The following is a 27,207-nucleotide window of genomic DNA, read 5'->3' as shown; positions in this document are numbered from 1 at the left end:
CAGCCCAGCCCAGCCCAGCCCAGCCCAGCCCAGCCCAGCCCAGCCCAGCCCAGCCCAACCCCGCCCCGCCCCGCCCGCCCCTCAGGGCCGCCCCGCCCCCCCGCTCTCCCCCCTCCCGCGGCTCCTCCGGCCGCCAGGCGGCGCCGCAGCGCGCAGCGGGCGGAGCGGCGATGGCGCTGCCCGGGGAGCTGTGGGCAGAGCTGCCGGCCGAGCGCCGCATCTTCTGCTCCGTGCTGCTCTTCTCTTGGGCCGTCTACCTTTGGGAGGCCTTCTTGGCTCACCGGCAGGTCGGCGGGGCTCCGGCGGGGATGGGATCCGGCGGGCCAGGGCTGTGCCGGGCCCGGCCCAGCCTCACGTGGCGGGGGGCCGGGGCTGGGGCCGAGCGACGCGAGGCCTGTCGCCTGCCTGGGGAGGGCTCGGCCCTGTCCCGGGGTGCGGCCTCAGCGGGTGGTGGGGATGCTCACAACGATGAGTTGTGTGAGTGCGGTCACTGGCGGCCCAGCACCCCCAGCAGCTTGATTCTCCTCCCCGGGACAGCTGAGAGAGCGGGAAGAGCAAAAATAAGGAAACGCGTGGGTTGAAGTAACGACAGGTGAAGGACAGAGCGGGGGGAACCCCCGCAAGCGCTGCACAGGCCGTCGCTCGCCACCTCCAGGAGAAGGCGATGCCTGGGCGGCCTCCGAGTGATAGCCACCCGAGAAGGCACGTCCCACACCCCTTTTCGCATGGCAGAGTATATCATTATACAACACGGAGTGTCCCTTCTGTCAGGTCTTGGCTGTCTCCTGCCAGCAGGATCTCCATCCCCATCCTGCCCATGGGGCAGAGCAGGGTCAGCCCTGGCAGGTTCAGCAGCAGCCGCACACTGGGGTGTCTCCAGCGCCCAGAACGCGGGGCCATCCCCGCGCACCTGTCCCTGCCAGGCCCGGGTGGGCAGCGCTGCAGAGGACAGGGAGCGGTGTTGCCAGCTCCTGTGAGCCCTGTGATCGGGGACACTGTAGACTGGTGCCCCGGGCAGAGGGAGAATGTGTTTTGAAGTGACAGAGAGTACCCCTTTGAGAAGGGGTAAGTATACTGAAACAAGATAAGGCAACAGAGGGAAAAGACTTTTATTCTTTAAAAATTTTCAAGTGGTAAGTTCTGTACTGGGAATGAAATAGCACCTCGCTTGTGCAGCCACGCTGTAGATCTGTGTTCTGGTGAAGTCTCATGGTTTGCATTGGAGGATCTGGTGTTTGGTTTCAAATTCTGCTTAGTCGTTACTGTGGTGCAGTAAGTCACATCCTGTGGAAAAATCAGTTTGTGTGATCTGTATTTGAACTTTTCTAAATAAGTTAATAAGTCAGCAACTCAGTTCCTGGTTGTAACGTTAATAATTATGCTTCAGTTTTGTATTTAGAACTTGATAGAAAACAGGCATTTAGGAATATCTGTTACTTTGTGTGTTGGTTGTTTTTTGGTTTTTTTTAAACTTTCCGTGGTGGCCCATTGGATCATGTTAGATGTTACTTTTAAATCTTGTCTCCTTAAAAATATTAGATGTAAACTTTAGTTTCTTCAATTTTTCAGAGACGGGTGTATAGAACAACAACACATGTACCACAAGAACTGGGACAGATCATGGATTCAGAAACATTTGAAAAATCTCGTCTCTATCAGCTGGACAAAAGTACTTTCAGCTTTTGGTCAGGCCTCTATTCAGAGGTTGAGGGCACTGTAAGTACCTTTCATATGATATTTTTCATGTACTTGGATTGTGAAACACTTTGGTTCTTGAAGATCCTGTGTAGCTGCACCATTGGCATTCTGGCATCTTATGGCAAGCACTGACGTTTTTGTGTTCCTTATTTGTGGCTGTATTTGCCATATAAGAAATAATTATTCAGACAGCATGTAATTTCTGTCTGCAGTGCTGAGTCATACTGCACAACTACAACATTACCTTACATTTTATTATTTTATTATATTTATTATATTATGGTTTCCTTTGCCAAATAATGAAGCAGCATGAGAGCTATTTTAAATTGTTAAAATGCAGACCTTTCCCTGTGTTTGGAAGGATGCAAGTACTTTCATTTTTAGATAAAATTTAAGTAGAAGATAAAAAGAGAAGCTTGTGAGAACAAGGAGAGTACCAATTGATACTTCTGAAATATAAGAATTACATTGGGCAAGTAACGTTCACATGTATGAAAAAAGCAGAACCATTGAGTTAGAAGTCTCTAAGACTCTTAAGACTGTTTGAAAATCACATACATATATACTTTGTTCCAACTCGCTGCTGAAATGCATTGCTCATCAGTAGCACAACTGGGTCAAAAAGGAATCCTGAAGTGCTTGGCATTGCCAAGTAAAATTGAAGTATGATCCTATTTCATGACAAACTTAAGGAAGCAAAAACGACAGTCATAAAAGCTAATGAAAATAGGATTGTAAAATAGTCAGTCATGTAACTGTAGAATGATGATGCAAACCCAGTACTTAAGACCTGTGACACCTCTTACCTTCCACGTTTCCTGATCCCCCTTGTGCAGCCCAACCTGTACTTTGTTTCCTTTTGTATGTACTTGTAAGGATGTTGTATCAGTGCAGTCTGTTATTTTCTTTTTGTTGGGATTTTTGATATGCTGAGTAAAACTTGAGGCAATTCTTATGTGAGTTTGAAAAGCTTCTGTGTTTCTGAGCAACTTTAGAGGCAGTATTTAATTTGTAAATTGAAGCTGCTCTCCAGCAGCTCTCCAGCAGTGGTTTGGTAGTGAGTGCCACTTAGCAAATGCAATGAGTCAAAAAGTTCTGAAGCTTTATCTTGATTTCAAGAGCTCTAGCCAAAACAGGTTCCCTTGTTGTTTTTAAGGACAATATACATGATTGGAATGCAATTCTTTTTCCACTGAATTTAGTGCCCTGCTATTCAAAGAGCCAAGTCTGCAGTCTGTGCTTATCTTCATCCAGGCCTATTGTTATAGTCCTCCACAACGTTGTAGCCACTAAATTGGATTTGCCAGATGGACTATTAGATGAATAAAGAATTGGCTGGATGGCTGCATCCAAAGAGATAAAGCTCAGTTTCCAAGTGGAAACCAGTGGTGGTTCTCGAGGGTCCATACTAGGGTGAATCCTCTTTAACATCTGCAGTGGGACTGAGCACACCCTCGGCAGGTTTGCAGCTAACACCAGGGTCAGCAGGGTGGCTGATGGGCAGGAGGGATGGACGCTGTCCAGGATGACCTTGACAGGCTGGAGGAGTGGGGTTGTACAAGCCTCATGGAGTTCAGCGAGGCCAAGTGCAAGGTGCTGCACATGAGTCAGGGCATGCACCAGCACAGACTGGGGGATGAGTGGATTGAGAGCAGCCCTGTGGACAGGGACTTCAGGGTCCTGGTGGACGAAAAATTGGACTTGAGCTGGCAACGTGTAATTGCAGCTCAGGGAGCCAACTGTGTCCTGTGCTGATCCACAGCAGTGTGGGTAACAGGGTGATTCTGCCCCTCTGCTCCGCTCAGGTGAGATCCCTCCTGCGGTGCTGCCTCCTGCTCTGGGGTCTCCAGTGCATGAAAGACACAGATCTGCCAGAGTGGGTCCAGAGGAGGCCACAGAAATGGCCAGAGGGCTGGAGCACCTCTCCTTCAAAGACAGGCTAAGAGAGTTGGGGTTGCTGGGAGCTGGTGGTAACCCACAGAAGGCTGGCTCCTTGATCATCTTTATACCATTTGCACATATTGGAAAACAAAATGGAAGATCATTGGCTACAAGTTACATAGTTCTTTTATTAGTTAGTATTCTACTTTCTGTTGGGGACCCCTGGCAGTCTAGTGGTTAGGATGCCGTGCTCTCACCGCCGCGGCCTGGGTTCGATTCCCGGTCAGGGATACTCCCCCGGGCAGATGGAGCTCGTCAGCCCTGTAAGGCCATCCATCTAAGAGAAGGTCACTCTAAACAAACCTACGTCCTGAGGACCTCACTGCCATTGTCCAAGCTTGCTTGGCCCCGGCAGATGAACCTTAGGATTAAAGGGTGGGCTCAGTTCAGCGCATGCTGTGTCTCACCTAAAAAATCCATTGCGCAGGCTGGAAAGGTAAAAGACCTTTCCCAAAATCTTCGTTCACGAAGACTGGCCATACATTCTACTTTCTGTTGATTAAATTATTCTCATGCTAATTCTCAGTCTTTCTCTTCTTTTGAGTTGGTGGGTTTCTTGGGTCAGTGGTCCATGAGGAAGCTGTGGCTGCCCCATCCCTGAAAGTGTTCAAGGCCAGGTTGGAGGGGGCTTGGAGTAACCTAATCTAGTGGAAGGTGTCCCTGCCTATGGCAGGGGGGTTGGAATGACGTCTCTTCCCACCCAAACCATTCTGTGATCTTTAAAGGTCCATTTCGACCCAAACCATTCTGTGATTGTTCCTGCCTGTGTAGGAAAAGCACAGCTTTTGCTTTCTCTCTTGACTTTTCTTTCTGTTCTGTCCCTGTTTCTGTAATAACAGGTCTACAATGATTTTGGCAGCTGATTGATTTGTTAAGGAAATTAGTGCATCCAGCTGTCTTCCACACCTGAGCCACAAAATCCAGACTATGCTGGTGCTTTCTAAGCAGCAGCCAAAGCCAATTACTAAGTCAACAAGCATCTTAGTGTGTATGTTGTTCTACTGTTTCAGCTGTGATGGTGATAGACAGCTGGAAAATAGGTATGTCTCAAACTGCTGCTGCCATTATTGAATTGGTTGTGTCGTAGTGATGCTGATGTTCAAAAGCCAAGGGAAAAAACATGGAATATGTGAGTTAAAGCTCCCAGCTAATTGAACACTGGCCTGAATGAGCAGTTTTTGAAAGAGTTTTCAGCTCCCAGGTCCTGCCCTTGGGTCACAACAGCCCCAAGCAGTGCTCCAGGCTGGGGGCAGAGTGTCTGGAAAGCTGCCCTTTGGGAAAAGACCTGGGGGTGCTGGTCAACAACAGCTGAACATGAGCCGGTGTCCTTCTCCCAGGACTGACTGGACCAGAGGAAATGACCTTAAGTTGTGACAGGAGAGGTTTAGATTGGATATTGTATTTCTTATACTGGATATTATATATGTTGGGTATTGTATTTCTTCACTAAAAGGGTGGTCAAGCATTGGAACAGAGAACAAGAGGAAACAGCCTCAAGTTAAACCCCCTCCAGGGGAGGTTTATCTGGGATAAAAGATTTCTCCATGGAAAGGGTTTTCAAGCCCTGGCACAGTCTGCCCAGGGCAGAAGTGGAGTAACTATCCCTGGAGGGATGTGTGAATGTGGGACTTGGGGACATGAGTTAGTGGTGGGCTTGGCAGTGCTGGGTAACAGCTGGACTCAATGATCTTAGAGCGCTTTTCCATGGATAGCCCTCATGTGTAGGCTATGTGCAGCTTCTTCTCTACAAGTCTGTGATGGTGAGTTGTTGCTCCTGTCCGTGATGCTGAGCTGTGTCTTTCTGTTTCTCAGAATCTGTCCTGGGCTTATCACATTCCCAGTTCAAGTGAGGTGGCCTTTGCTGTCCAGGTTTGCCACTTTCTTCGAGCTTAAACTGCATCCTTTATTAGCTTTTGGAACTGCCTGAACTTAAAAGAGGCTGTTGTGACCAAAGTTGATGAAACTGGATGTCAGTTTTTGCAAGCTTTTGCCTTTAATAGGTTGAAGTATGATTCATTAACCCAGCAAGTTAACTGAAGGGGAGATGCTGTGTTAGAATTACTAGTTTGCTTTATTTCAGCCAGATATTCCAGGCTTGCTTTATCACTGTTAAGATCAGAGGGAGACAAAAAGCCTCATTATAAAATTTGTCTTATTCACCTTTAAAAGATCCTTATCATGCTGAAATTTTAGTAGATTAAGATGACAGTCTGTTTCATACTGTATCTTTGCTATGTGGTTTTGTTTTCAAGATGATTCTCCTCTGTGGAGGAATTCCTTTTCTCTGGAAACTGTCTGGTCAGATCTCTGGTCATGCTGGATTTGGACAAGAATATGAGGTAAGCAGGCTTTAAATTTCTGTGAGAACATTTGTTCCATGCTGCAGTAATAATTTTTATTTCAAAGTTGGCATTTAGTTAAAAGTGGGATTTAGCTACCCTATATTATGGTAAAAATATCAGATACTTTCTGGTGCACACAATGATGGTGTGAGTCTGAAAACTGGTAACAGTTATATGACTTTTAAATTAGCTTACTAATTAAAATAGCCTTGTATATTAAAAACCTACAAGTCTTGTAGCTACTTGAGTCAAACCATGTGGTGGGTCAGGCTTTTGGGTGCTCTTTATTTGGGTGTTGTCTTTTTACTAATCCTAGATTTGATTTTCCTGCACAGTAAAAGGGTAAGAAATTTGAGGTTACTGCTTATGTTGTCTTTGTGCTGTGGATGAGGCATGTATCCAAATTTGTGTCCCAAATCCTTAGTAAGCTATTCCAGTGAGCAGTAATCTAATCATCACAAATTATGTTTGTGAATTTATCTAGCTTCATCTTCTAACCGGTTTCAGTTAAACCACTGACTTAAAATCCATTTTTAACACCCAGAATATTTATGTTATGGGTCAGTAAATATCAGGTGGATTTGTTTGTTTTTTTGTTTTAGATTGTTCAGTCATTGGTATTTCTGCTGCTTGCAACACTCTTCAGTGCCGTGACTGGTCTCCCATGGAGTTTATATAATACATTTGTCATAGAAGAGAAACATGGCTTCAATCAACAGGTATTGCAGAGAGCACTTGTACTGACCCAATGTCTTCAGGTTGGTTAGATGGACTGGTCTGTCCATATCTGTGCCAAAGATCGTTGGTTTTAGGAACATTTCTTCTACTTGCACTGCATAAAAATCAGAGCAATGACGGTTTGTGGCTGTTGCAGGAGTGCCCATGCTGCAGCTCCTCTGTGAGCCTGTGCCTCTGAGTGTGTGTTCTGGGGGTGTGACAAAGAATGTTTCATACCTCACCCATTCAGTTTTGGATGGACTGTTCTTTGCCCTTCATATGCTCACCCTTAGAAGTCTGGATCACTGCTTAGTAGGGTCAGTCCTGATTTATGGACACTGACCATGTGAAAGGAAACTGAGGAATTAACTCTCCTCATTTTGTTTTGCCTGTTGATTTCTTATATCAGCCTTTACTAAACTGGAGAATTCAGCTCTTCATTTGGTACCTCTGGCTTTCTTAATTTCTTTCAACAACTTGGTTTAACCTGTGTCAGTATCAGTTTCTCGTGACATCAGATATTCTTTCTGGGAGAAGAACCTCAATCTGGAACACATCATTAGCCATTTCATGCCAGAGCATAAGATACACTTTCTGCTTTGGACCGAGCTGGTCTTGTCTACATTACTTTCTGTTCCAAGTCTCCTAGAAAGTTGTTGGTTGGTTGGGGTTTTTTTTGCAGTAGAATGAAATTTGGATGGGTAGCAGATGTGGGATAAATCTGTTTGACTCATTTTAATATCAGTAGATATGCTCTGGTATTTGCCAAATTCATCTTCCAGTCTCTGTGGAGGCAGGAAGACTGAGCAAGGTAAGACCTAAAGAAGTGAAATCAGTTTGTTTCTAAACTCTTATGTTCCTGGTAAATTGATGAATTGATGTTTCATATTCCTTTTTATAAACAACCAAGAAAAAAAGTGATAAAAAAGCTCCAAATGCAGTGATCAGTTTGCACCCTTTAAAACAGAAATGTGTAGGTCCTGACACATCCAGTATTATTTTGGTTCACATCAATTATTTAATGGCATACTGTTAAGTAGGAAGCCCAGCTGTGAAAATTCTCACTGCACAATTTTGTGTGTGTATTCCCAGAAAACAAGGCTGGTTTGGCCACCTGTCTGCCCCACCTCTGATGTTTGAATACTGGGCCAATGGCAGATGCTGCTCCGGGCTTTGGGAAGCAAATCTGAAGATTGTTCTACTTAGTTATGAACCTTGAGCTCGTGACAAACTCAGAATTCTTTTACACTCCATTTAGCACTCTAGCCTTTTGAAAAAGTCTTGTGCTTCTAAAAACCCACGTGTTAACTTTTTTCTCTTACCAGTGAGGAAATGGTCGCTGTCAGAATGAGGGTGTCCATGGCCATTCATGTCCCAGGTGGTTCTGAGGCAGAGTCCTGGGGATCCCCTTCTCTTCTGCAGACTTAACAGTGAGCACACTGGCAGGCTAACATCTACTCCTAGCAAGGGAGGAAGGAATGTTCCCATGTTTCCAGAGCATGAGTCAACCAATCTTTTCTTCAGGGGAATATCTGTTTAGTGTATTTGGATTATTCTCCGGCTATCACTTAAGTTCTGCAGTCCTCAAAGATTGTAAAGTCTGGCAAAGTCCTTGTTCTTGCTTCTGGCCTAGCTTAGACATCCTTTTGACGTTCAGAATCCTTAAACACATCAAAAGCCATCTCTCACTCTTGTCTCTCATGTCAGTCCTGAGTAGTTGCATCAGGCCTGCAGCTTGGTTGCTTCTCCTACCTCAGTGAGGAGTAAGTTCCATCTTGGTGCAGGATCTGCAAGCCCTTTATGTTCAGCACACTAAAGTCCAGAGGCTGGCAGTAGAATTAGAGCCAGTTGGCAGACTAGCTGATTGATGGAGAGCTTAACTTGATCAGGTCCTACCTCTGTGCAGAAGGAGAGGGCCAAATACTGCACTTAACAGCTTGGGCTTCTTTTAAAAGTGCCTTGAGAGCCTGCAGAATTCATGTGGTTTGTGTGCTTTAGGGAGGGTAAGCAGTATTCTGGGTGTATCTCTGAGCATTTTCTTCTTGGAGCACACAATCTCTGTGCTTCACTGTTGTCAGTGCAGTGGCACATTAATATTTGCATTGACATATCACTGATATTCTTTATCCTTTCTTTTCAGACGCTGGGATTTTTTTTTAAGGATGCTATCAAGAAGTTTGTTGTGACTCAGTGTATTCTGTTGCCAGTGACATCTCTTCTGCTTTACATTATTAAAATAGGGGGAGACTACTTCTTCATCTATGCCTGGCTCTTCACCTTAGTTGTTTCCTTGGTGAGTATGAGAATGCTTGGGTTTCTTCCAAACACCAGCTTATTTGCATGACTCAGCATACTGAGTACAGCTGAAAGGAAATGGAGAAAAATCTAAATCTCGTGTGAATTTTAGTGTCTACAAACTTTAACAGAGTGTCTTGCTCTCAGTGTACTCGTTCAGAAATAACAGCTCATATTAATTGTCCACATTAATGTGATATATTTTATCTATTCAATACTGGAGTGTCTTCATCAGTTGAAAAACAAGCATTGAAAAAGCTTTAGAACAGGTAGTGGAAATACAGCACTATGTGGTGATGGGTTTTTCTTAAATATAGAAAGGGCACAGGGACAACTGCTGGCAGTTTGGCAAGACAAAGCAGATCATGCTTTGGTCAGTTGTATTTGCATTGGGCATTTCTCTTAGGTTATTGCACACAGCCCTCAGTGCATTGCTTGGTATTGAGGTGTGCTGGTTTAAAAGTTAACCAGCAGGGGAAATGAACTCAATTCAAAAGAGAGATTATAAGTCAGAATAACAATTTATTAAAATAATACAATAAGTACGATTATACAGACAGACAATTGGTTTTAACCCACAAAACCCAAATGTATAACCCAGCACCCTGGGGCATGAATAAAAGTGGTGTTCCTTGGCCCCCCCACCCTGAGTCCAAAGTAAAGGGAGAGGGGAAAAACCTGCTGGTGGGAGAGCTGCTGCAGTCTGGTCAGAAAGTGGTGACTGCAGTCCAGTCGAGGGTGGTGGTCCCAGTCTGGTTGAGAGCAGTGAGCTGCAGTCTGGTTGAGAGCGGTGAGCTGCAGTCTTCCTCTGGATCCCACGAGTGGTAAAAAGGTTCCAAAACTCCAAGTTTATATATTCTCCAGTTCAGGCAGGAATGCTCAGTCCTTCCCTCAGAGGGGGGAATTCCATAAAAGGGCATGAGGACAGGAACATCTTCCTATCTCGCAGACCTCTTAACGCCTAGTTTATAGCCTGAGAAGTCAGGCTGCTCTGGGCAGAGGGTGTAAATGCTCTATTGATAACAGTTTCTGGGAAATGGCATGGAAGGCTATAGAATACACAGGTTTGGGTTACACCCATCCAGTGATGAATTGGTCCCAGCTGTTCCAACCAGGACATGAGGCGAGTAGCAATGTTCCATTCCTGGTTCTGCTTATATAGCTGCTTTCATACTGAATTGTAACTGATGTTTTTAGGGTTTATATAAAAGGATCTTTTTATATATATCATAAGCATTTGATACTTTCTGTTGTTACTCTAAGGTCTGAAGGCTGTATTTTTTGTGTCTTTCAGCATAGTGCTCTACTGTCTTTTTGCTCAATATACAAACCATTGCTCACCCAAGGCAGAAATTACACAAGTACTGTTGTGTATAATCATTCATTTTTAGATTAGAAAAGCACCTTAACAAGTGAAAGAATTACTACATTACAGTGATGTAATAAAGGCTGCATTATTAGCCTAAGAGTAAGTATGGGTCCAACCAAGCCCTAATTCTCATCTCAAGTTCAGACTTCCAGGTTGGCGGGCACTATCAAGAAAACTTTTAGGAATACTTGGGTAGGAATTGCGATTGTTTTCTTTCTTAAGCTTCCCATTCATGACTTAAGTAAGTGTTGCTTTTTATTTTTCTCTTCTCCCTTTTTTTTTCCTAGATTAAGATAGTTTTTATAGTTTTCTTGGATTTTCAATTTGTAAGATTCCTCTCTAAAGCAGAGGCGTTGGATGGCCACATCTGTACAAAAATGAGATGGTAATGCTACATGGGAGGCCGCTGTAATTAACACAGAAAAATATGATTTCCCACTTGTACATCTTATAGTTGTATTGACTTTCTCAGATATGGCAACATGAAAGGAATTGTGGCTAGGTTTAAATAATGACTGCAAAGCCTTTTCATAATCCTGTTTTTTATGGGATACAGATCTCGTTGTCTGAATGGCATTTATTGCCTACAAGTAGTTTTGCTTCGCTGATGCCTAATGTGTAACTGAAGTAAAACCTCTGTGGGTTAGTAGATTTCTGTATGGCTGCTAACTGGCACAGTGCTGGCACCAGCATGTATTTCTGAGGAGCTTGGTGACAGTAGTGTAATAGCAGAAGTGTGTCACTTAGGTGGTAAGTTCAGCTTTGAGTTCTTTCAGGCTTTTGTTTGTTGACTCAATTATATAGTGTTTCTGTTGATTTGTTGTGCTGGCTCCTGCTTTCTCTAGTCCAGGTGCCCTTATGCTCTGACATCTTCCCTTTTTTTGTCAGTGAACATATTCTGAAAAATCATAATGTTAGGTGTCAAAAATGCCAGGTCATTTGTATTGAAATGGCTGTTACAGAAAGATTTGTGCAGACAACAGTTCTCAAAGAACTGTTCTTTTTCTTGCAAGCTTTGATCAGCAGCATGCTCTTAAATCCTAACTCAGCATTTGAGTTACTTCTCTGTCAATTTGTGTGAAGCAGTCCATACTTGCAGACTTTTCTAGTGAAGCCTTATTATTTGCAAAATTGGGTATTAGTTCTTTATGTGATATCCAGTTCATATGTGAAGTGTTTAGTCTTTAAGGCTTTAAGGACTTTCTTTTTTGTAGAAGGATTAAGTTGAAATTTTAAAATGAGTTGTAGTTTCAGGATGAAAGATACAGGATTTTCTGAAATGGCCTGCCCTCATTTGTACACTGAAAGATTTTTTTCTTTAACCTCCTTTATACCTGTCATTGACTGTATTTATTCTTGCCATCTTTTCTTTAAAATACAGATGGTAAAAAATGTTGTATGAGCTCATATGAGAAATTTTCTGAATGCCTCTTTTATAGTCTTTATTGAGCAGGTTTATGTCGTGGGTTGACCTTGGCCAGATTCTAGGCACCCACTAAAGTTGCTCTGAGCTGGGAGAGGTCACACAGGCAAAACAGACTCAATGTGGGGTTAATACTAAAATTATTACTAACAGGATAAGATCTAAAGAGTGAGAAATAAAACAGTCTTAAACACACTTTCCACCCACTCCTCCTTTCTTCCATGTTCTTCCTCCTCCCCCTGCAGCAGTGCAGGGGGACAAGTCCACCCCTCAGGCAACAGGTCTTCCAGATCTGCTGTCCCATAGGTCACTCTTCCATGGGCTGCAGGGGGACAGGCTGCTCCACCATGGTCCTCACCACGGGTTACAGGGGGGGCCACAGCTCTGAGTCCTTCCCCTGCTCTGTGACTGGTAACAGTCCTCGATGGACCTCTCCAACGTGAGTCCACCCCCCAGGCAGTAGTTCTTCCATATCTACTGTCCCAAAGGTCACTTCTCCATGAGGTGCAGGGGGAGTGTCTTTGCACTCCGATGGTCCTTCCTAGGATGCAGTCCTTCACAGGGTGAGCTGTACCCATGTGGATCCCCCACAGGGCCATGAGTCCTACCCAGGAATAACCTGCTGTGGCATGGATTTTCCTCTCCACGGGCCACAAGTCTCTTGAAGGACTCCGCTCCATCCTGGGCCTTCCGCAGGGAGTAACAGCCTTCTTCCATGCATCCATCTGCTCCAGCATGGGCTTGGCTGCACCATGGCAGGCTGCCTTGGCCTGGCCCGGCTTGACTCGGAGGGGTGAAAGGGAGGGCAGTGCCTGCCAGCAGGGGCCACTCTGCCACCCTGGCCTAGCCTGCGGGGCAACACCCCCCCCCCGCAGCGGGGGAGGTGGCGGGGCCGCCCGGGAGCTTCAGTCAGCTCTCCCCTGGCTGGAAAAAATTCTTCTGCACAACAAACTTGTTCTTAAATATGTTATTGGCTCTCCCTTGGCTAGCAGCAGAAAATCCCTCCTGTAGCCAGCTATCATTGGCTTCACTGGGGGGAAACTTCTAGCAGCTTCTAACGGAAGCCACCCTATGTAGCCCCCCCGCTACCAAGAAACCCAGCCACCTCAACCCACGACAGTTTACTAGAAAGAAGAGGTGTAGGTGAGTAGTACCAAGCACTAAATTTCAAGGTGAGAACCAGCACATACTCAGCTGACGCCATATTTCTTTCTCTCACTTTCATATCAAAAACTAGTATTTTATTTTTGAGCTGCCTGTGCCTTCCCATTGAGCTATCAGTGTAGATTTTGTCTTGAGGTATTACAGATACTTTAGAACCTGATAAAACAGGGGTCAGCCTATCTTTTACACAACAAAAGCTAGAAAACAGAATGTCTTGGTAGAGTTACAATCTTCCTGTACTAAAAGAATATATAGCAAGACCTAGTGGCGCACTCTTCTCCCAGGCCCTTGGCCCTGGCTGTCCATGCTGCTGTCCCTTCAGTCCATGGATTAAGTGCATGCCCAGACAATTGGTGCTCTTAGGCTTGCCACCTCACTGCAGCTTTATAGGGTTTCAGGCCTTAATGTGTTGGTTTGACATGCAAAACCATCCTAAGAGGTGTTAGGTTTACCCTTTAGAGTTTGGTTTAGGGAAAAGTTCCAGTTCCATGACTCTGTAATCAGAGTTAGAGTTGCATCCTTCTACCAGTCTGCTGATATCAAGGCATTACACAAAGATCTGAGATAAAAAACCTTAAAAGTAGTCCCTACGTGCTATATGGTCTGAGACTGGTCTGGACTAAAGAGCTGATTTCTGCTCTATGAAATACCCTCCCACACTTGCTGCAAAATATCTGCAGAGGTTTAAGCCCTTAACAGTTACAGTAATAAAAAAACCTTATTTTCTAGTAGTGCTTCATATTGATATCCTCAGTTGCTCTGACTTTGCAGAAGTCAGTTTCCCTGGTTTTTGATTTCATTGAACTTTTTCAACATTGCATGCACTGTCAGAAGTCCAGGTAGTTGTTTTCAGTGAAATAAAACATGTGAAGATAACTTCAAAGTTAATGTTGATGTCCATTTGCTTCTCGTGTCCTGCTCCTTTTTTGCTAACCAGAATTTAAACTTTTAAAATAAATAAATAAAAATCACTTTGTGAAGGTCCAGAGTGTGAGGAAAGGGAGTTCAGCTTTCTTTCCCAACACAATGTTATTCTAGTTCTGGCTTGCTCAGCTGAGCTGCAGCTGATACCAGTTTGAAGCACTGTGGTGATATATTCTGGGGGGGGGGGGGTCAAGGTTGTTAATCATTGTGGACCCAGAGGCATCAGGCAGTTCCTTAGCCCTCCTGACAGCTGGGAGGAGGGAAAGAAAATAGGGGACATGAAATTTCTTACCTCTCTTTAGACTGTGGCTTTGCAAGTTAGCAGGAGTTAGAAGAAGTGAGACTGTCTCCTGGATCCTTCAGCTCTGCAGCTCAGTATGAAACACTTTAGAGCTCTCCAGGATTGGTGAATTGTGTGGAAGTGACAGCTTGTCACCAATGACCCCCCTGCTCCCAGCTGCCCGGCAGCCTTGTCTTCTGCACTGTTCACACCAGTTCTGCTGAGGTGCGTAGTTGGTTTGTGCACCTGCCCTCGCCCTGTCCTGCTGCTGAGCTGCAAAACTGCAGACCTGCCATCAGACGAAGCAGTCCATAAAGACCCTGGCCATAGATCTTACTTTATACAGGACTCTGCTTTATCAAGTGTTTTCTTTCTGAAATTATGCCCTCTTTTTGTACTTAGGCTCCACCTTTAATACTAAACACGTTTCCTTGCCCCATTCTTAATATCTCCATGTGTTTGCAGGTGCTTGTTACAATCTATGCAGACTATATTGCACCTTTGTTTGATAAATTCATTCCGCTTCCGGAGGGAGAGCTCAAGCAACAAATTGAAACAATGGCAAAGAGCATTGACTTCCCGTTGACTAAGGTGTACGTTGTTGAAGGTGAGATTTATTCTTTTTTTTAATAAAAAGACTTTATAATTTTGAATTTGTGGGTTTTTTAGTTTTGATGGTGGATGCTGTAGTAGGGCAGTTGCTTGCATTGTTCAGATACTGCAGTACTCGTCGATGTCTGTAGCATTTTCGTGGTTTTTGCCCTGAGGTCAGAAAAGTGAAGCTGAATGTACAGCCTGAACTCAGCCTCTGGTTGGAAGCATTGACCTGGCTCTTGTAGAATGGAAGTACATGGCTCAGTCAGGAATGGAAGCAGGAAAGTAGTCAAGATTACAGTTTTAGAGCTGTAAAACAAGGGAAGACCTTTTTTTCCTAGTCTCAGTTTAGCATTAATTGTCTCAAAGTCCTTTGTGAAACAGTTGAAAAAGTCTTGAAAGTTAAAAATGCCTATTTCTTCCAAAATTGTTCACAGGTATGGTTTCTTATGATGTGGCTGGATGGACTTACACCTCTGACTTGAGACTATTTTTTTTGACTTTCTAGTACTGAATTTCTTGTCTTTTTTTCTTAGGTCGTGGAATATGGAATGTGCCAGCTGCCATGTCACTTCCTCTCTGCTTCCATGTTCACGGAGCATTTTACTATCTGACATTTCCAGTATTACTCCTTTTGTTCCTGTCTGAACCTGATGTCAGGGGTTCTCCAAATTTTGTTTTGGTTTTGTGCTCCACCTGTGAGGCTCAGAGGTGTTTTTTACTGACTTGGTGAAACCAGTATGAGATGGCATAAAGAGCTAAAATGGTAGAATTTTGCAGTCAGAGAGGCTGGTGAAGGCTTTATCTAGCCAGGAAGCTGTGATTTTCTAAACTTTGGGCTGGTCAAATCCTGCCAGTGCTCTGCCTCAGTGCTGCTGGGAACTACTGATACACTTGGGGCACAGGAAACTCTTCTCTTTTCAGACAAAGTTGAAGCTTTTCAAGGTTGAGAGTCAGTGCAGAGGTTTTCTCAGATGTACTGCTGGTTGTAGCCCAGCTTTTAGCCATGGTGAAAGTCCCGTGAGCCAGTTGTTGGTACTGCTGCCCCTGTGCAGTGTGCTGCATTGGTTTCTTCAGGATGTCTGCTTTAGTGGCAGGGAGGCTGCCGAAACTCCAACTCCCTCCCCGTTTTTTTTGTGTAGCATCCTTAAGAGCGATGAGCCAGCACCATTCCTTTCTGACATGGAGGACTGGATTTGTGAACATCTTTTTGCCAGTGTTTTTCTGAACTCTATCTTGGCTCTTCACACTCTGGAACTGACTTCTTGGTAGCAAGTCCAACCAAGTCCTGTAATCTCAGGGTTCATTCTGTAAGAGGGAGATTACAAAGGTTCCTTCTCTACCAACACTTAGTGGAGAATGAAGTTTTTTATGATACGCAGGTGAAAGGAAACATTGCTGCCCTCTGGCTGTTCTGATTTCTTCACTGAGAAGGGACTGGATACTGAGGGTTCATACTCTGACCAGTCTCTTCCTCTGTCAGTCTGTATTGGTTTGGTTCTGAAGGTCACCATGACCATCCTACACAGGTTGGCTTCCAGTGGAACAGTGGATGTTTTGTTCTCTAAGGGATTTATGCAGCTCATACATTTATAGCGTATCTTATCTTTTGCTGCAAAAACCCCCTACCTCTGCTCTCATAGAGACATCTTTCAGTCCTGATGTTGCAACAGCTTCTGTCCATAGTCAAAAAAAAGCTTTTTAATCAGCTGAAACCATGCACATTCCATGGAAAGAGATGAGTTTCTTGGCCTCAGATGGTAGAAACAGTCCATGATTGCCCTGATCTAGATAAAGATAGCTGTAAAAAATGACCTATTTCAAACAAAAATAATGATATTACCTGTAGTTCATCTCTTCATCTTCTCCTTATCTGTTTCTAAAATCTTCATCTTTATCTGTTTCCAATCATCTTTGCTGGCACATTCTAAATTATTTAGCACGGGTTCTTTGCCAGAAGGCAACGTTAACGCAGAACGCTCTTTCCAGTCTAAATCTGAAATTGCAATAGAATTTGCTTTTCTTCTTGGACATTAGATCTTCATGACTGCTCTTACACTTTTAGTGCTTTTAGTGTTACATTTCTCTATTGGAGTCATCATTACTTAGATTTTAAAATATGCTTCTGTCTGCAAACTGATTTGCCTGAGTTTGTGTACTGTTCATCTGGGGACTTTGAGAATTCCTTTGGAGGAGTCTGGTCTGTGTCATGCTGCACAGGCTTTGGTGCAGGGGATTATTCAGATCATGATCTTTAATGTAAATTTTCCCCATCAGGTTCTAAACGTTCTTCTCATAGCAATGCTTATTTCTATGGATTCTTCAAGAATAAGAGGATAGTGCTCTTTGACACCCTCTTGGAAGACTATTCTGCATTGAACAAAGAACCAGCAGAAGGAGAAGATGGTGAGAATGAAGAAACAAAGTCTAAAACCAAAGTGAGTTTGTCTTTGTTTTTCATCTTGTTATTTACATTAACTTCTTGGTGAGATATTCCCTTGTGCTTTCTAATGTATTTTAAAGGTTCTGAGCGAGTTGCTAAAACCCAAACTCTAATGATTTCAACACCAAAATATTCCTGGTTTGCTAGTTGGAATTTCTGGGGCTGTTGGAGCATCAAAGAGACTGTAAAAATCCATAGGGGCTTTAGCAAAACATGTAAAAACTAGACCTTCCATATAATTGTTTGAATAAAGGACCTGTTCAGGGTTTTAGTTCATGTTCCTTCTCTTGGAACTGCCACACTAAAGCTTCCTTTTGCAGGAAATGCTTTTAATTCTCAGTGTGTCATTTGTGTGCTTTTTACTGCACGCAGAATTTTTGGTGCAGGAGGAACGCATGTGAGCACACACAGACAGATTCCACATGTGCATCCTCTCCCACCCTGATCTAGAACAGGATGGTGGCCTGGCATTGGCCTCTCCATCGGGAGCCTGCTCTAACAGCTGGTGTGACCTCAGGAGAGTATGGGGATGGTTAAAGCTGATGGAATACTTTTTGAAGAACCTGAAGGAGTAATTCTGAGAAAAACAAATGACTTGTGCAGCTAAGGTTAGGCCAATGTCTAGATTATTGCTCAGACCAGCTTCTGTTTCTTGACACCATGTTGGTGGTGGAATTCTTGTCCAGGATTTGGTTTGGCAAAAACTGCAGAAATGGGTGATGAGAGGAGGGGATTTTGAGCTCACCTGATCTAGTTATAATGACTCATTTTTTCCATTTCAACAGGTTCTTCAGCCCTTGTGCTTGTTTTTGACTTGCTGATGTACCTGTGAAGGTGCAGATGTCCTTCCTAATGATAGCTTTAAGGCATTTCATAGGGTTTTTGGACTAGGGCAGGGATGTTGTCATTCCTTTTCAAAGGAACACTGGTGCCTTGGGAGGAAGGCTACATGTTGAGTGTTGAAGGAAGTAGGGAGAGGGCTTTGCTCTCAGTTCTCTCTGAAAGTCTGCAGCTCTGAATGCCTGCCTCCATTGTAATGCTTTTCTTGAGTAAAGAAACAGGATGAAATCAAGGGATGGTAGGAGAGAGTTTGGAAGGCAAATCTTCCAGTGTTCTTCCAGGTTTTCATCAACATATCTGCATACATAGAAATAAGAGAACACCACCTCATGGTAGAAATCTTCCTGAACTTAAAAGGTTATATTTTTGTAAGTATCTTCATGAAAAAGGCTCAATAAGAAATTATGTGTGTGTATCTGCTATTAGAAGGGAATGGCCTGATCTGGGGACACTTAAGTGATCAAGTTAAAAACAAACAAATAAGAAATTTATTCAGTGGTGTTCAGTCATAGCTGATATTACTTCTGCTTTGTTATTCCCTCAGAATAAGAAACAAGGATGTAAAAATGAAGAAGTTCTAGCTGTACTTGGTCATGAATTGGGTCACTGGAAACTAGGTCACACTGTCAAAAATATTATCATCAGCCAGGTAAGTTATTTAAACTGGGATGTTTTCAGGAGTATTTTGTAATTATTGCTGTTTCCAAATGCCTGCTTGCTTCCAGATTTGTAAGTGCACATTCAGCTGATATGCTCTGTGACAGAAAGTTGGTCTGTTTTTTTTTTCCTTGCTGTACGGTGAATACGCACTCACCTTTCTGTCCCCTCCTTGCTTCATCTGGTTGGTAGGAAGCTTCTCAGAAAGCATGTCTGCTGCCATTTTAATTCATCTGTGCAGCCTTCTGAAGCTGTGTTGTGGTTTAGGAATGGTACTCCCCAATCCAGTGCCCCCACCGACACTTTCCAAACCACACACAGCTCTCTGTCACTCCCTTGTTTTTCCTCTCCTCCTTCCCACTCCTTCGGGATTGCAGAGGAGATTTGGAAGCACAAAAGGCAAAGTTCTGTTTCCATCCCTGTGCTAAGGATAGGCTTAGATGTAGATTGACTCCCAGCCTGAGTTTTTTTAGGTGTTTGTCTTTACCTCTGAGAAAGCTTCACAACATGTGTCTGAGAGCTTCTGTCAGCCTCGTTCCTTGTAAAGCTGAGAAGGAATGTGATTGAGGATTAGGAAATCTGACACAGGAAGGCATTCTTATTTATATTGTTTTCTCATACCTTGTGCATTAATTATTGATAAATAGCTTCATTTTGCCATTCTTGGTGCTTGCTGAAATGGGGGTGAACAATGAAGTAATCTCTGTAGAGATACGTAATTGCTTTGGTGCAGATCTGTGTTGTTCCAGGTATCACTCAGCCTTCTTTTCTCCAAGTTCTCAGTCTTTTCCTTTTCTGTTTTGTTTCTCTTAGCTGCCCTCCAAGCACCTTCTGTGATTCCATCATATCTTTCTTGAGATGCGTGCACCATTCCAGGAGTGCTGTTCTGTTCTTTTTCTAAGGTTATTCACAAGCTTTCCAGGCTATAAACATCACAATTAAACTCCTGTTTAAGAAAATCTCTCTGTTTTCACATTGGCATTTTCTTACCTGTGCAGCTGAACACTTCAGTGAAGCTCTTCTTGATTTCTTTAAGGTGATTACCTTCCAACTTCTGACATCAGCACTGATCCCTGCTACCAACTGTTACAGTAATTTTGCCACATTCCTAACTCATGTAATTTGTCTTTGGATCCACTTTCTAGATACTACTATTTTGCTGTAATAGGTGGACTTTATCCTCACTTTCAGAAATTTTTCACAAATTCTTCTGCGATGTCTTACACTTTTTCTGTATTGTTTGCTGTCTGTCACAGCCATCCCTCTTTTCTGTTCCCTGTGTTTCAATAACAAAAAGTATTCTGGCACCTTTCACATTACTGTAAAAAGACCAAACAGCCACTTGGATAGATTGAAAAGGTACCGACTGCCCTCTCTGGAACACAGTGCTGCACGGCTTAGATGGAAGCGTAGATTGTTTCCAGGAAAGGAAGTGCAACACAACACAGACACATTTTGTTTACCTTTAAACTTTTAGAACCTATGCTTAATTCCAAGGAGATGGCTTCTGTCTTCTAGTCCCTCCTCACTTGTCTTCTTATCTTTTCATCTTCCTTCATTACTTAGCCTATTTTTTTGCTCTCTGACTGAAAATAATGGTTTTTATTGCATGCATTTTCAGAAAGTAGGTAAAGACCAGCTGTTTGTTCCTCTTTGTATATTAGTTCAAAAGTCATTTACAGTGGCATTCCTATGCAAATCTGTAATGTGATATTATGGAGTGTTTAGACTCATCTTAATCAAGAATGTTGTTTCCTTTCTCTAGATGAATTCCTTCCTCTGCTTCTTCTTGTTTGCTGTGCTAATTGGTCGAAAAGAACTCTTTACTGCATTTGGTTTCTATGACACCCAGCCTACCCTGATAGGCTTGATGATTATTTTCCAGTTCATTTTTTCACCTTACAATGAGGTAAATTGTTTTCAAGACATAGACACTGAAGTATCATCTTATTTAAATAATTATTTTGTTTTGACTGGGAAAGTTTGAAGCTTCTAGCGGCCATATTGGGTGTCTCATTTTAATAATCAGGGTTAGTGCTGCATGTTGAGTAAGACTCTTGGGTTTAGGTGTGGCTTGGATAAACCTTAGTGAGATCATTCTAAAGCCACAGCAATGTGTGGGATGTGGAAAGGTAGATATAGTAGTATTTACTGTAAGGAATTTGCAGATAGCTGAATTTTAAAATAATTTTTAATACATTTCTCTCCACAGGTTCTCTCATTTTGTTTGACTGTATTAAGCCGACGGTTTGAGTTTCAAGCAGATGCTTTTGCCAAGGAACTTGGGAAGGCTAAAGACCTATATTCTGCTTTGATCAAGCTAAACAAAGATAATTTAGGATTCCCTGTTTCTGACTGGATCTTTTCAATGTGGCATTACTCCCACCCACCCCTTTTAGAAAGACTTCAGGCCTTGAAAGATGCAAAGCAAGAGTGACAGGAATCGTTGCTGGTTCAGAGACAGTGCTTCCATCTCAGAAGCAAAGTTCAGAGCTGCTTTTTAATTTTTTTTAAAAAATTGATAATGCCAATTAAGTGCACTGTTAACAGCACCACAGATCTGAGAATCCTGAAACAGGTGTTAAATTATAAATTACTTCTTTTTAACAAAAACAAAACTGTGGAACTTAATTTAGAAAAAGTACTGGGTGATGACCTTTCCCCTCTTCCCCAATGACTTTTATTCAAAGTATAGACTTTTAAAGGGAGGAAAACAAGCGTAGACTTCATAGCACCTTTTTCTTCAGTTTGTGTATGCCTTGAAAATTGCTTTTGATCCTCTTTCCATTCTCTGCGTTCTGTGAACCTTCCCAGTCTTACCCTCTTCACAGTGAAGAGGCTTTGGGTGACTCAATTTCCTGTGTAATGATACCTGTACTCGCCAGTCAGTGTGTTGTGTTTTAAAAAGCTGAATGCAACTGCAGGCCTTTCTCCTGGATTCATGTCTGTCATAATGAAAAATGCTACATAATAAAACCTTTCTCTGAAGTGTGGGAAGAAGGATGAATGACAACTGAGGAAATGTAACATGGCTTCCTTGAAAATGAGCGCTAGTTGGTATTTAGTAGCATTATAGTGGGATTAGGCTGCTCCTCTTCCCCACTGTGCTGCTGGGGGTGTGGAAGGATGTTACAGGAATGGCATACACATGTTAGAGAAAGATGCTAATTCTCTTGTTCTCTCTTTTGCTTACAAGTGGGATGGTTAACAGCTTTCCCACACCTCAGGTCCTCCATTTCGGTTGTTCTTTGCCTAGATTTTTTGTGTATATGGAAGTGTCCAGTTGCTCAGCAAGTGTATCAGAGCCAAGCTTTCATTCTGAGAGGGTTTGTCATCCACTCCATGGAGGGTTTTCCATTAATATGAATCCAGTTCAAATAGCAGTGCTGGAATATTTGTTCTTCATCGTTGTTCTTATATATAAAAATTGTTCTTATAGATATAAAAAGCCCAGGAAACAGTTTGTCCACATCAATTAGTGAAGAATGAAGTGAATAATTGTGGAAATGGCTTCGGCATTGATTATTTCAGACTTTCCTGATGAAAGGTGCAATTAAATTTACTTCTGTTGAAATAAAGATAAAAGTTAAATATAAGTTTGCATGTGCATACAAATGTTTTGGACCAGCCTGAATGCACATACTTCATATAAAAATTAGGTTTTCTATCTGCAGTAAATTAAAAAGTTTTGCTCAGCTCTGTACAGAGAGGTCATCAAAGCAAATTGCCATTGTTTCAGATGTCAGAGTATTCTTAGATCCTTTATTGATAGCTTTGTTTTCTTTTCTGATCATAAGGAAAAATGCCTTTATAAGATGATGGGCATGATGATGTCTCAGATGCAACAAGATGTTGCTGCAAGTCCTTTGTATGCCTTATTCTAATTGTGTTTATACCCCAGCAAATACAGAGCTAAACTATAAATATGGATTTAGGATTTAGTTTTACAAATATGGAGAGCCTATATTTGTCATGTTAACTGCACTTAATAAATGGCCCTCAAAAATAAAAGGATTAACTTGAATCTGTCAATTCAGAAGAATAAATGTGTCAAGTTTTGAATGAGATGTTGGCTGGTCTAAAGCTATGGAAAACATGTTAAATGTGCTCTGAGAAAACCATTTGTCTCATGCATTAGAAAAAACTTATACACAGAAATTAATTTTGTGGCTATTTCAGAAATTTGGCTAAACACAAATAAAAGGGAGACTAAAATGGGTAGGTGAAGGAAATGCCAGTACCTATGGAAGCATGAAATACTTGGCTTACAGGCGAAGATAGCATTCTTACAGCAATTGCCTGTTACTTCCTCTTCTTCCCTGTCACTATTTGGAGTTGATCTCTGCAGTTCTTGTAGCTGGATTTCATATCTACCTCCTGAACAAGAGTTTGGGTTGGTTCCATTTTGCTCCAGTCACTTCTCAGCACTGGAACTGTCAGTGTGAGCTGCTGACCTTCTGCCTGCTCACATTACTGCTGGGCAGATGTGCTGGAACACATCATCTACATGTTGCAGACCTTCTACAGCCTCTAGTTGCTTCCTGTCTTCCTGAGAATGGTTGAAATCACACCTGAATCTTCCTGTGCAGCTTTTGCCTTCCCGGGTACAAACCAGCTTCATGATAAGGTAGGTTTGCTTGGACCAGCCACCATTCCTTCCAAGGAATGACCAGCTTTAAGGAGAGAGGCAAGAAAATTACCTGTTACCTTTAGCAAACCAAGAGCAGAACATCTCTGGCAGTACTCTCCTCAAAGGCATCGGTGGGGCTGCTGGGCATTGATCAGCAGTGTCCTGCCCAAAGGTTGGAGATCCAGTTTCCCATTCCCACCTCACCAGCTTTTTCTACTTGTTTAAGTAGAAACTTGAGAGAGGACATGGTGAGGAAAATTCCCAGACCTCGGAAGGTGACAGGAAGACTAAAATTTGAATGCTTTGTGGATGTGAAGCTTGGTAGGTCTTGGCAATGTGTGCTGGCAGCCCAGAAACCCCCCATGTTCTGGGCTGATCCCCGGCAGCCTGGGCAGCAGGGCAAGGGAGGGAATTCTGCCCCTCTGCTCTGTTCAGGTGAGACCTCACCTGCAGTGCCACCTCCAGCTCTTGGGTCCCCATTCTAAGACATGGACCTGCCAGAACGAGTCTGGAGGAGAGCACAGAGATGTTCCAAGGGCTGGAGCCCCTCTGCTCTGGAGCCAGGCTGGGAGAGCTGGGATTGTTCAACCTGGAGAAAAGAAGGCTCTGGAGAGACCTTAGAGCCCCTTCCAGTCCCTAAAGGGCCTCCAGGAGAGCTGAAGAGGGACTTGGGACGAGGGCCTGGAGTGACAGGACAAGGAGAAATGGCTTTAAGCTGAAGGAAGGTAGATTTAGATCAGATATTAAGAAGAAATTCTTTAGTGGGGCTCAACTGGCACAGGTTTCCCAGTGAAGCTGTGGCTGCCCCATCCCTTTAAGTGTTCAAGGCCAGACTGGATGGGGCTTGGAGCAACGTGGTCTAGTGGAAGGTGTTCCTGCCCATGCTTTAAGATGAGCTTCCCTGCCGACCCAAACCAGTCTATAATTCTATGATGAAATAGGCACAAACGTCTCCCTTTCAACTGTCGTGACGTGTTTCAAGGGCCTCCATGTGTTCACACAGGACAGCTGTGGCCGCAGGGCTCCTTGCTGCTCTCAGCCGCCAGGAGGTCCTGCTGCTGTGTGCAGCCTGGGGAGCGGTGGGGGAGCTGCGTGTGCGGGGCGGTGTGTGCGGGGCGGTGTGTGCGGGGCGGTGTGTGCGGGAGGGGGAGCGCTGAGGGCCCGCTGGGGCCAAGGGGGGGGTGACGCTGCGCGGGCCGCAGGCGGCGCTGTGCGCGCGGGGCCCGGATGTGACGCGCGGGGCGGGCGTTGCCGGGCGGCCCTTTGTGCGGTCGGGACGATGCTGGCGGCGGGCGGCAAGAAGGGCGCGGAGGCGGCGGCGGGCGGCGATGCCGGGCCGGAGGCACCGGTGCCCCCGCCCGCCGCCGCGGGGGCTCTGGGCTCCTCTTCCGATAGCGGCGGAGCTGCGGAGCGCACGCCCCGCAAGAAGGAGCCGCCGCGGGCCTCGCCCCCGGGCGGTGTGTCCGAGCCGTCGGCCGCCGGGGCCGCCCCTGCGCCTGGCGCCGAAACCACCGGCATCGCCGAGACCCCCGAGGGCCGCAGGACCAGCCGCCGCAAGCGGGCTAAAGTAGGTCTGGGGTGCTCCGGCTACGGGCCCTGCTGGCGCAGAGCCGCGACCGGAGGCGGGGCTCGGCCCTGCTCGGGGCAGCGCTGCCCCCGGGCCCGGCGCGGGGCTGAGCACGAGCCCGGGCGCTGCCGGCGGGGGCGGGCCTGTGCCCGAGAGGGTTTGGGGGCGTGAGTTCGAAGGATAAACACACGGGCGCGCAAGAAGGCAGTGCGGTCAAGATCCCGTGGTGTCCCAGCTCTTCGTGGACTATGGCGTGACACGGTGCATGTCACAAAGGAGAGCATTCTGCAGCAGCCCAGGAACTTTTTGGGGTTCCTGATCGGATACCGAGCAGTAAAAATACTCCAAGTCCCTGACAGTGCATCGGAATGCTCATGAGCTTCATTTCACCAGTACATTCTTGTCGCTGGAGTATAGAGATGCAGATTCTCTTGAGGCTCGTGTTCATGGGACTGTGCTGGTTTTGCAAGGTTGTGAAGGTGATGGCCGTGCTCAGTCCACTGTTGCTCACCTTCCCTCTATTGGCTTTGGTGAGCTGAGTCAATGCTGTGTTAAGGGTGAGACTTAGCACTGAAATCTAAAGGCCATAAAGAGTCTCCAGTAATTTGGGTCTGTAACATGTAATTCTCATCTATTGTTCTGAACAATATGAGAACGTTATCTTTTTTTTGTGAAACTTTTTCTTCGAAACCTTGTTTCAGAAGATGTTGAAGATCTTGGCTGTGCCCACAGTTGGGGTGTTTGGCAGGGAAGCTGAAATTACTTTTCGGAACTGTTTTGTCCTGTGGCTGTGGCATTGAATGTCTGGCTTTTCAGAGCCATTGTGTGATGTGACGGCTGGTTATTTGCATACAGGAGCTACTGGGTAGGTCAGTCTGGCACATCTTTTAAACTGAAAGAAGGTAGATGTAGATTGGACATAAGGAAGATATTTTTTACTATGAGGGTGGTGTTGGGCAGAGAAGCTGTGGCTGCCCTATCCCTGGAAGTGTTCAAGGCCAGGTTGGACGGGGATTAAAGCAACCTGGTCTAGTGAAAGGTGTCCTTGCACATGGCAGGGGGGTTGAAATGAGATGTTTTGAAGGTCCCTTCCATCCCAAACCATTCTGTGATTCTGTGATTTTCAGAAGCAGCATTCCTGCTTTATAGTGGTCTGTTAACAAGTTGGAATTGGTGCTCTGTGTGGGTTGTGTGTTGATGATGTTTCTCTGCACTGACGGTACTTGTCTGCAAAGAGTTGTTCATCTCTTATGACACCCTCTGTCCCCATGAGCACTTCAGCCCAGCACCGAGATTGCCTTACCGTGAATGTTTGTGGTGTGAGCAGATCGTGGTGGGTGTTAGTGTTTTACTGAATCCAGGATTTCCTATACAGAGGCTTCCCAATGAAACAGTTGTGTTTTGAATTGGTACCTGTTACTGCCCTTTCTGAACTTGAGCTATGAAAGATTTTTTTGTTCTTTTAATGAGAAATGCAGAGTTGCTTTTGTCATTTCATGGTGAAAGCTGACCTGTCAGATGTTGGAGGGTCACTAGCTGCTTTCTTTTTATTTTTCCCATGGCTGCATGTTAAGAAGTGCTTTTTTCCTTTCCAGTAGATAGGGCTATTCAATAGCATTGTACAAAGCTTTCTTACTTTGGAATTCGTTTTATTAAACAGTAAGAGATGCATCCCTTCCAGGCTATTCTTGAGGTTTCTGTGTTCCTTTAAGTTGGAGCAGCATCTTTTTGGCTGGTAATATTTTTTATTTTTACTGGAGAACAGTGCAAAATGTACATGGCAGTAAAGATGGGTAGGAGCAGGGCATTGTTCTGGTGTTAAGCCGCTAGTGTGACTGTCCTGAAAAGGAGGCAGCTGTGAGCCTCTGTACCAGGACAAGATTCCCAGGAGGCTGTACAGGACACAGATGGGATTTTCTCAGGAAATCTTATGTATGGTTCTGGTCACCCATGTTTGGCAGATAAAGTCAAGTTGGAACATATGGACACAGAGGCAACTTGTTATCCCCAGGTTTGACAGGGACATGAAGGAAGGAAAGAAAAGTAGAGGGGGTTAAATGATGATACAACAAATACACATAAACTGGGCTTCGTATGAGTAGAAAGCTCCCGCTATTGGCTGCTGGAGACATTTTTTTTTAGGTGGAGATGAAAACATGTGGAACTTGTTAAGCTTTGTTGCATTTTATGACATGGTATCTGTAATAAGACTGCATAAGGTAACACAAGCCTTCTCTTTGAGCTGTAAGCAATTTTGTTATTTGCAATGTTCATTTTTGTAGTCCAGCTTACAGACATCTTCAGTGCGTTTATTCTCTGTTGT

General features: G+C 44.3%; 2 protein-coding genes across 4 annotated transcripts in view; both read left to right on the top strand.

Moving 5' to 3' along the window:
• Positions 1–148: 148 nt before the first annotated feature.
• On the top strand, positions 149–22,698 carry ZMPSTE24 (zinc metallopeptidase STE24). Of its 3 annotated transcripts, none has more exons than XM_027694047.1 (10): positions 149–287; positions 1,570–1,716; positions 5,892–5,978; positions 6,584–6,700; positions 8,839–8,991; positions 14,619–14,760; positions 17,025–17,185; positions 18,575–18,679; positions 20,453–20,596; positions 20,900–22,698. In XM_027694047.1, the coding sequence occupies exons 1-10, from the start codon at positions 171–173 to the stop codon at positions 21,122–21,124; spliced, it is 1,398 nt and encodes a 465-aa protein (XP_027549848.1). In that variant the 5' UTR covers positions 149–170; the 3' UTR covers positions 21,125–22,698. The 3 variants fall into 3 exon arrangements, with proteins under 3 accessions (XP_027549848.1, XP_027549847.1, XP_027549849.1); XM_027694046.1 differs by having other exon boundaries at positions 6,584–6,739; XM_027694048.1 differs by lacking the exon at positions 149–287 and adding an exon at positions 960–1,065 and having other exon boundaries at positions 6,584–6,739.
• A 1,898-nt stretch (positions 22,699–24,596) lies between these two features.
• Positions 24,597–27,207, top strand: part of KDM1A (lysine demethylase 1A) — a 41,120-nt gene continuing 38,509 nt past the window's right edge. The window contains exon 1 of the mRNA XM_027694024.1: positions 24,597–24,884. Within this exon, the coding sequence (XP_027549825.1) occupies positions 24,597–24,884 (288 nt within the window). The remainder of the gene's footprint in view (positions 24,885–27,207) is intronic.

This window comes from Neopelma chrysocephalum, unplaced genomic scaffold (assembly GCF_003984885.1).
Source record: "Neopelma chrysocephalum unplaced genomic scaffold, ASM398488v2 Primary Assembly neopelma1_95b, whole genome shotgun sequence".
NCBI lineage: Eukaryota > Metazoa > Chordata > Aves > Passeriformes > Pipridae > Neopelma > Neopelma chrysocephalum.
This window is presented reverse-complemented; position numbering and strand designations above follow the sequence as displayed.

Coding starts and splice junctions, on each gene's coding strand:
- ZMPSTE24 (XM_027694046.1), top strand. CDS start 171: ATGGCGCTGCCCGGGGAGCTGTGGGCAGAGCTGCCGGCCGAGCGCCGC. Junction 5,979..6,583: donor GATTTGGACAAGAATATGAG/GTAAGCAGGCTT, acceptor TTTTTGTTTTAG/ATTGTTCAGTCATTGGTATT. Junction 20,597..20,899: donor TTTTTTCACCTTACAATGAG/GTAAATTGTTTT, acceptor TTCTCTCCACAG/GTTCTCTCATTTTGTTTGAC.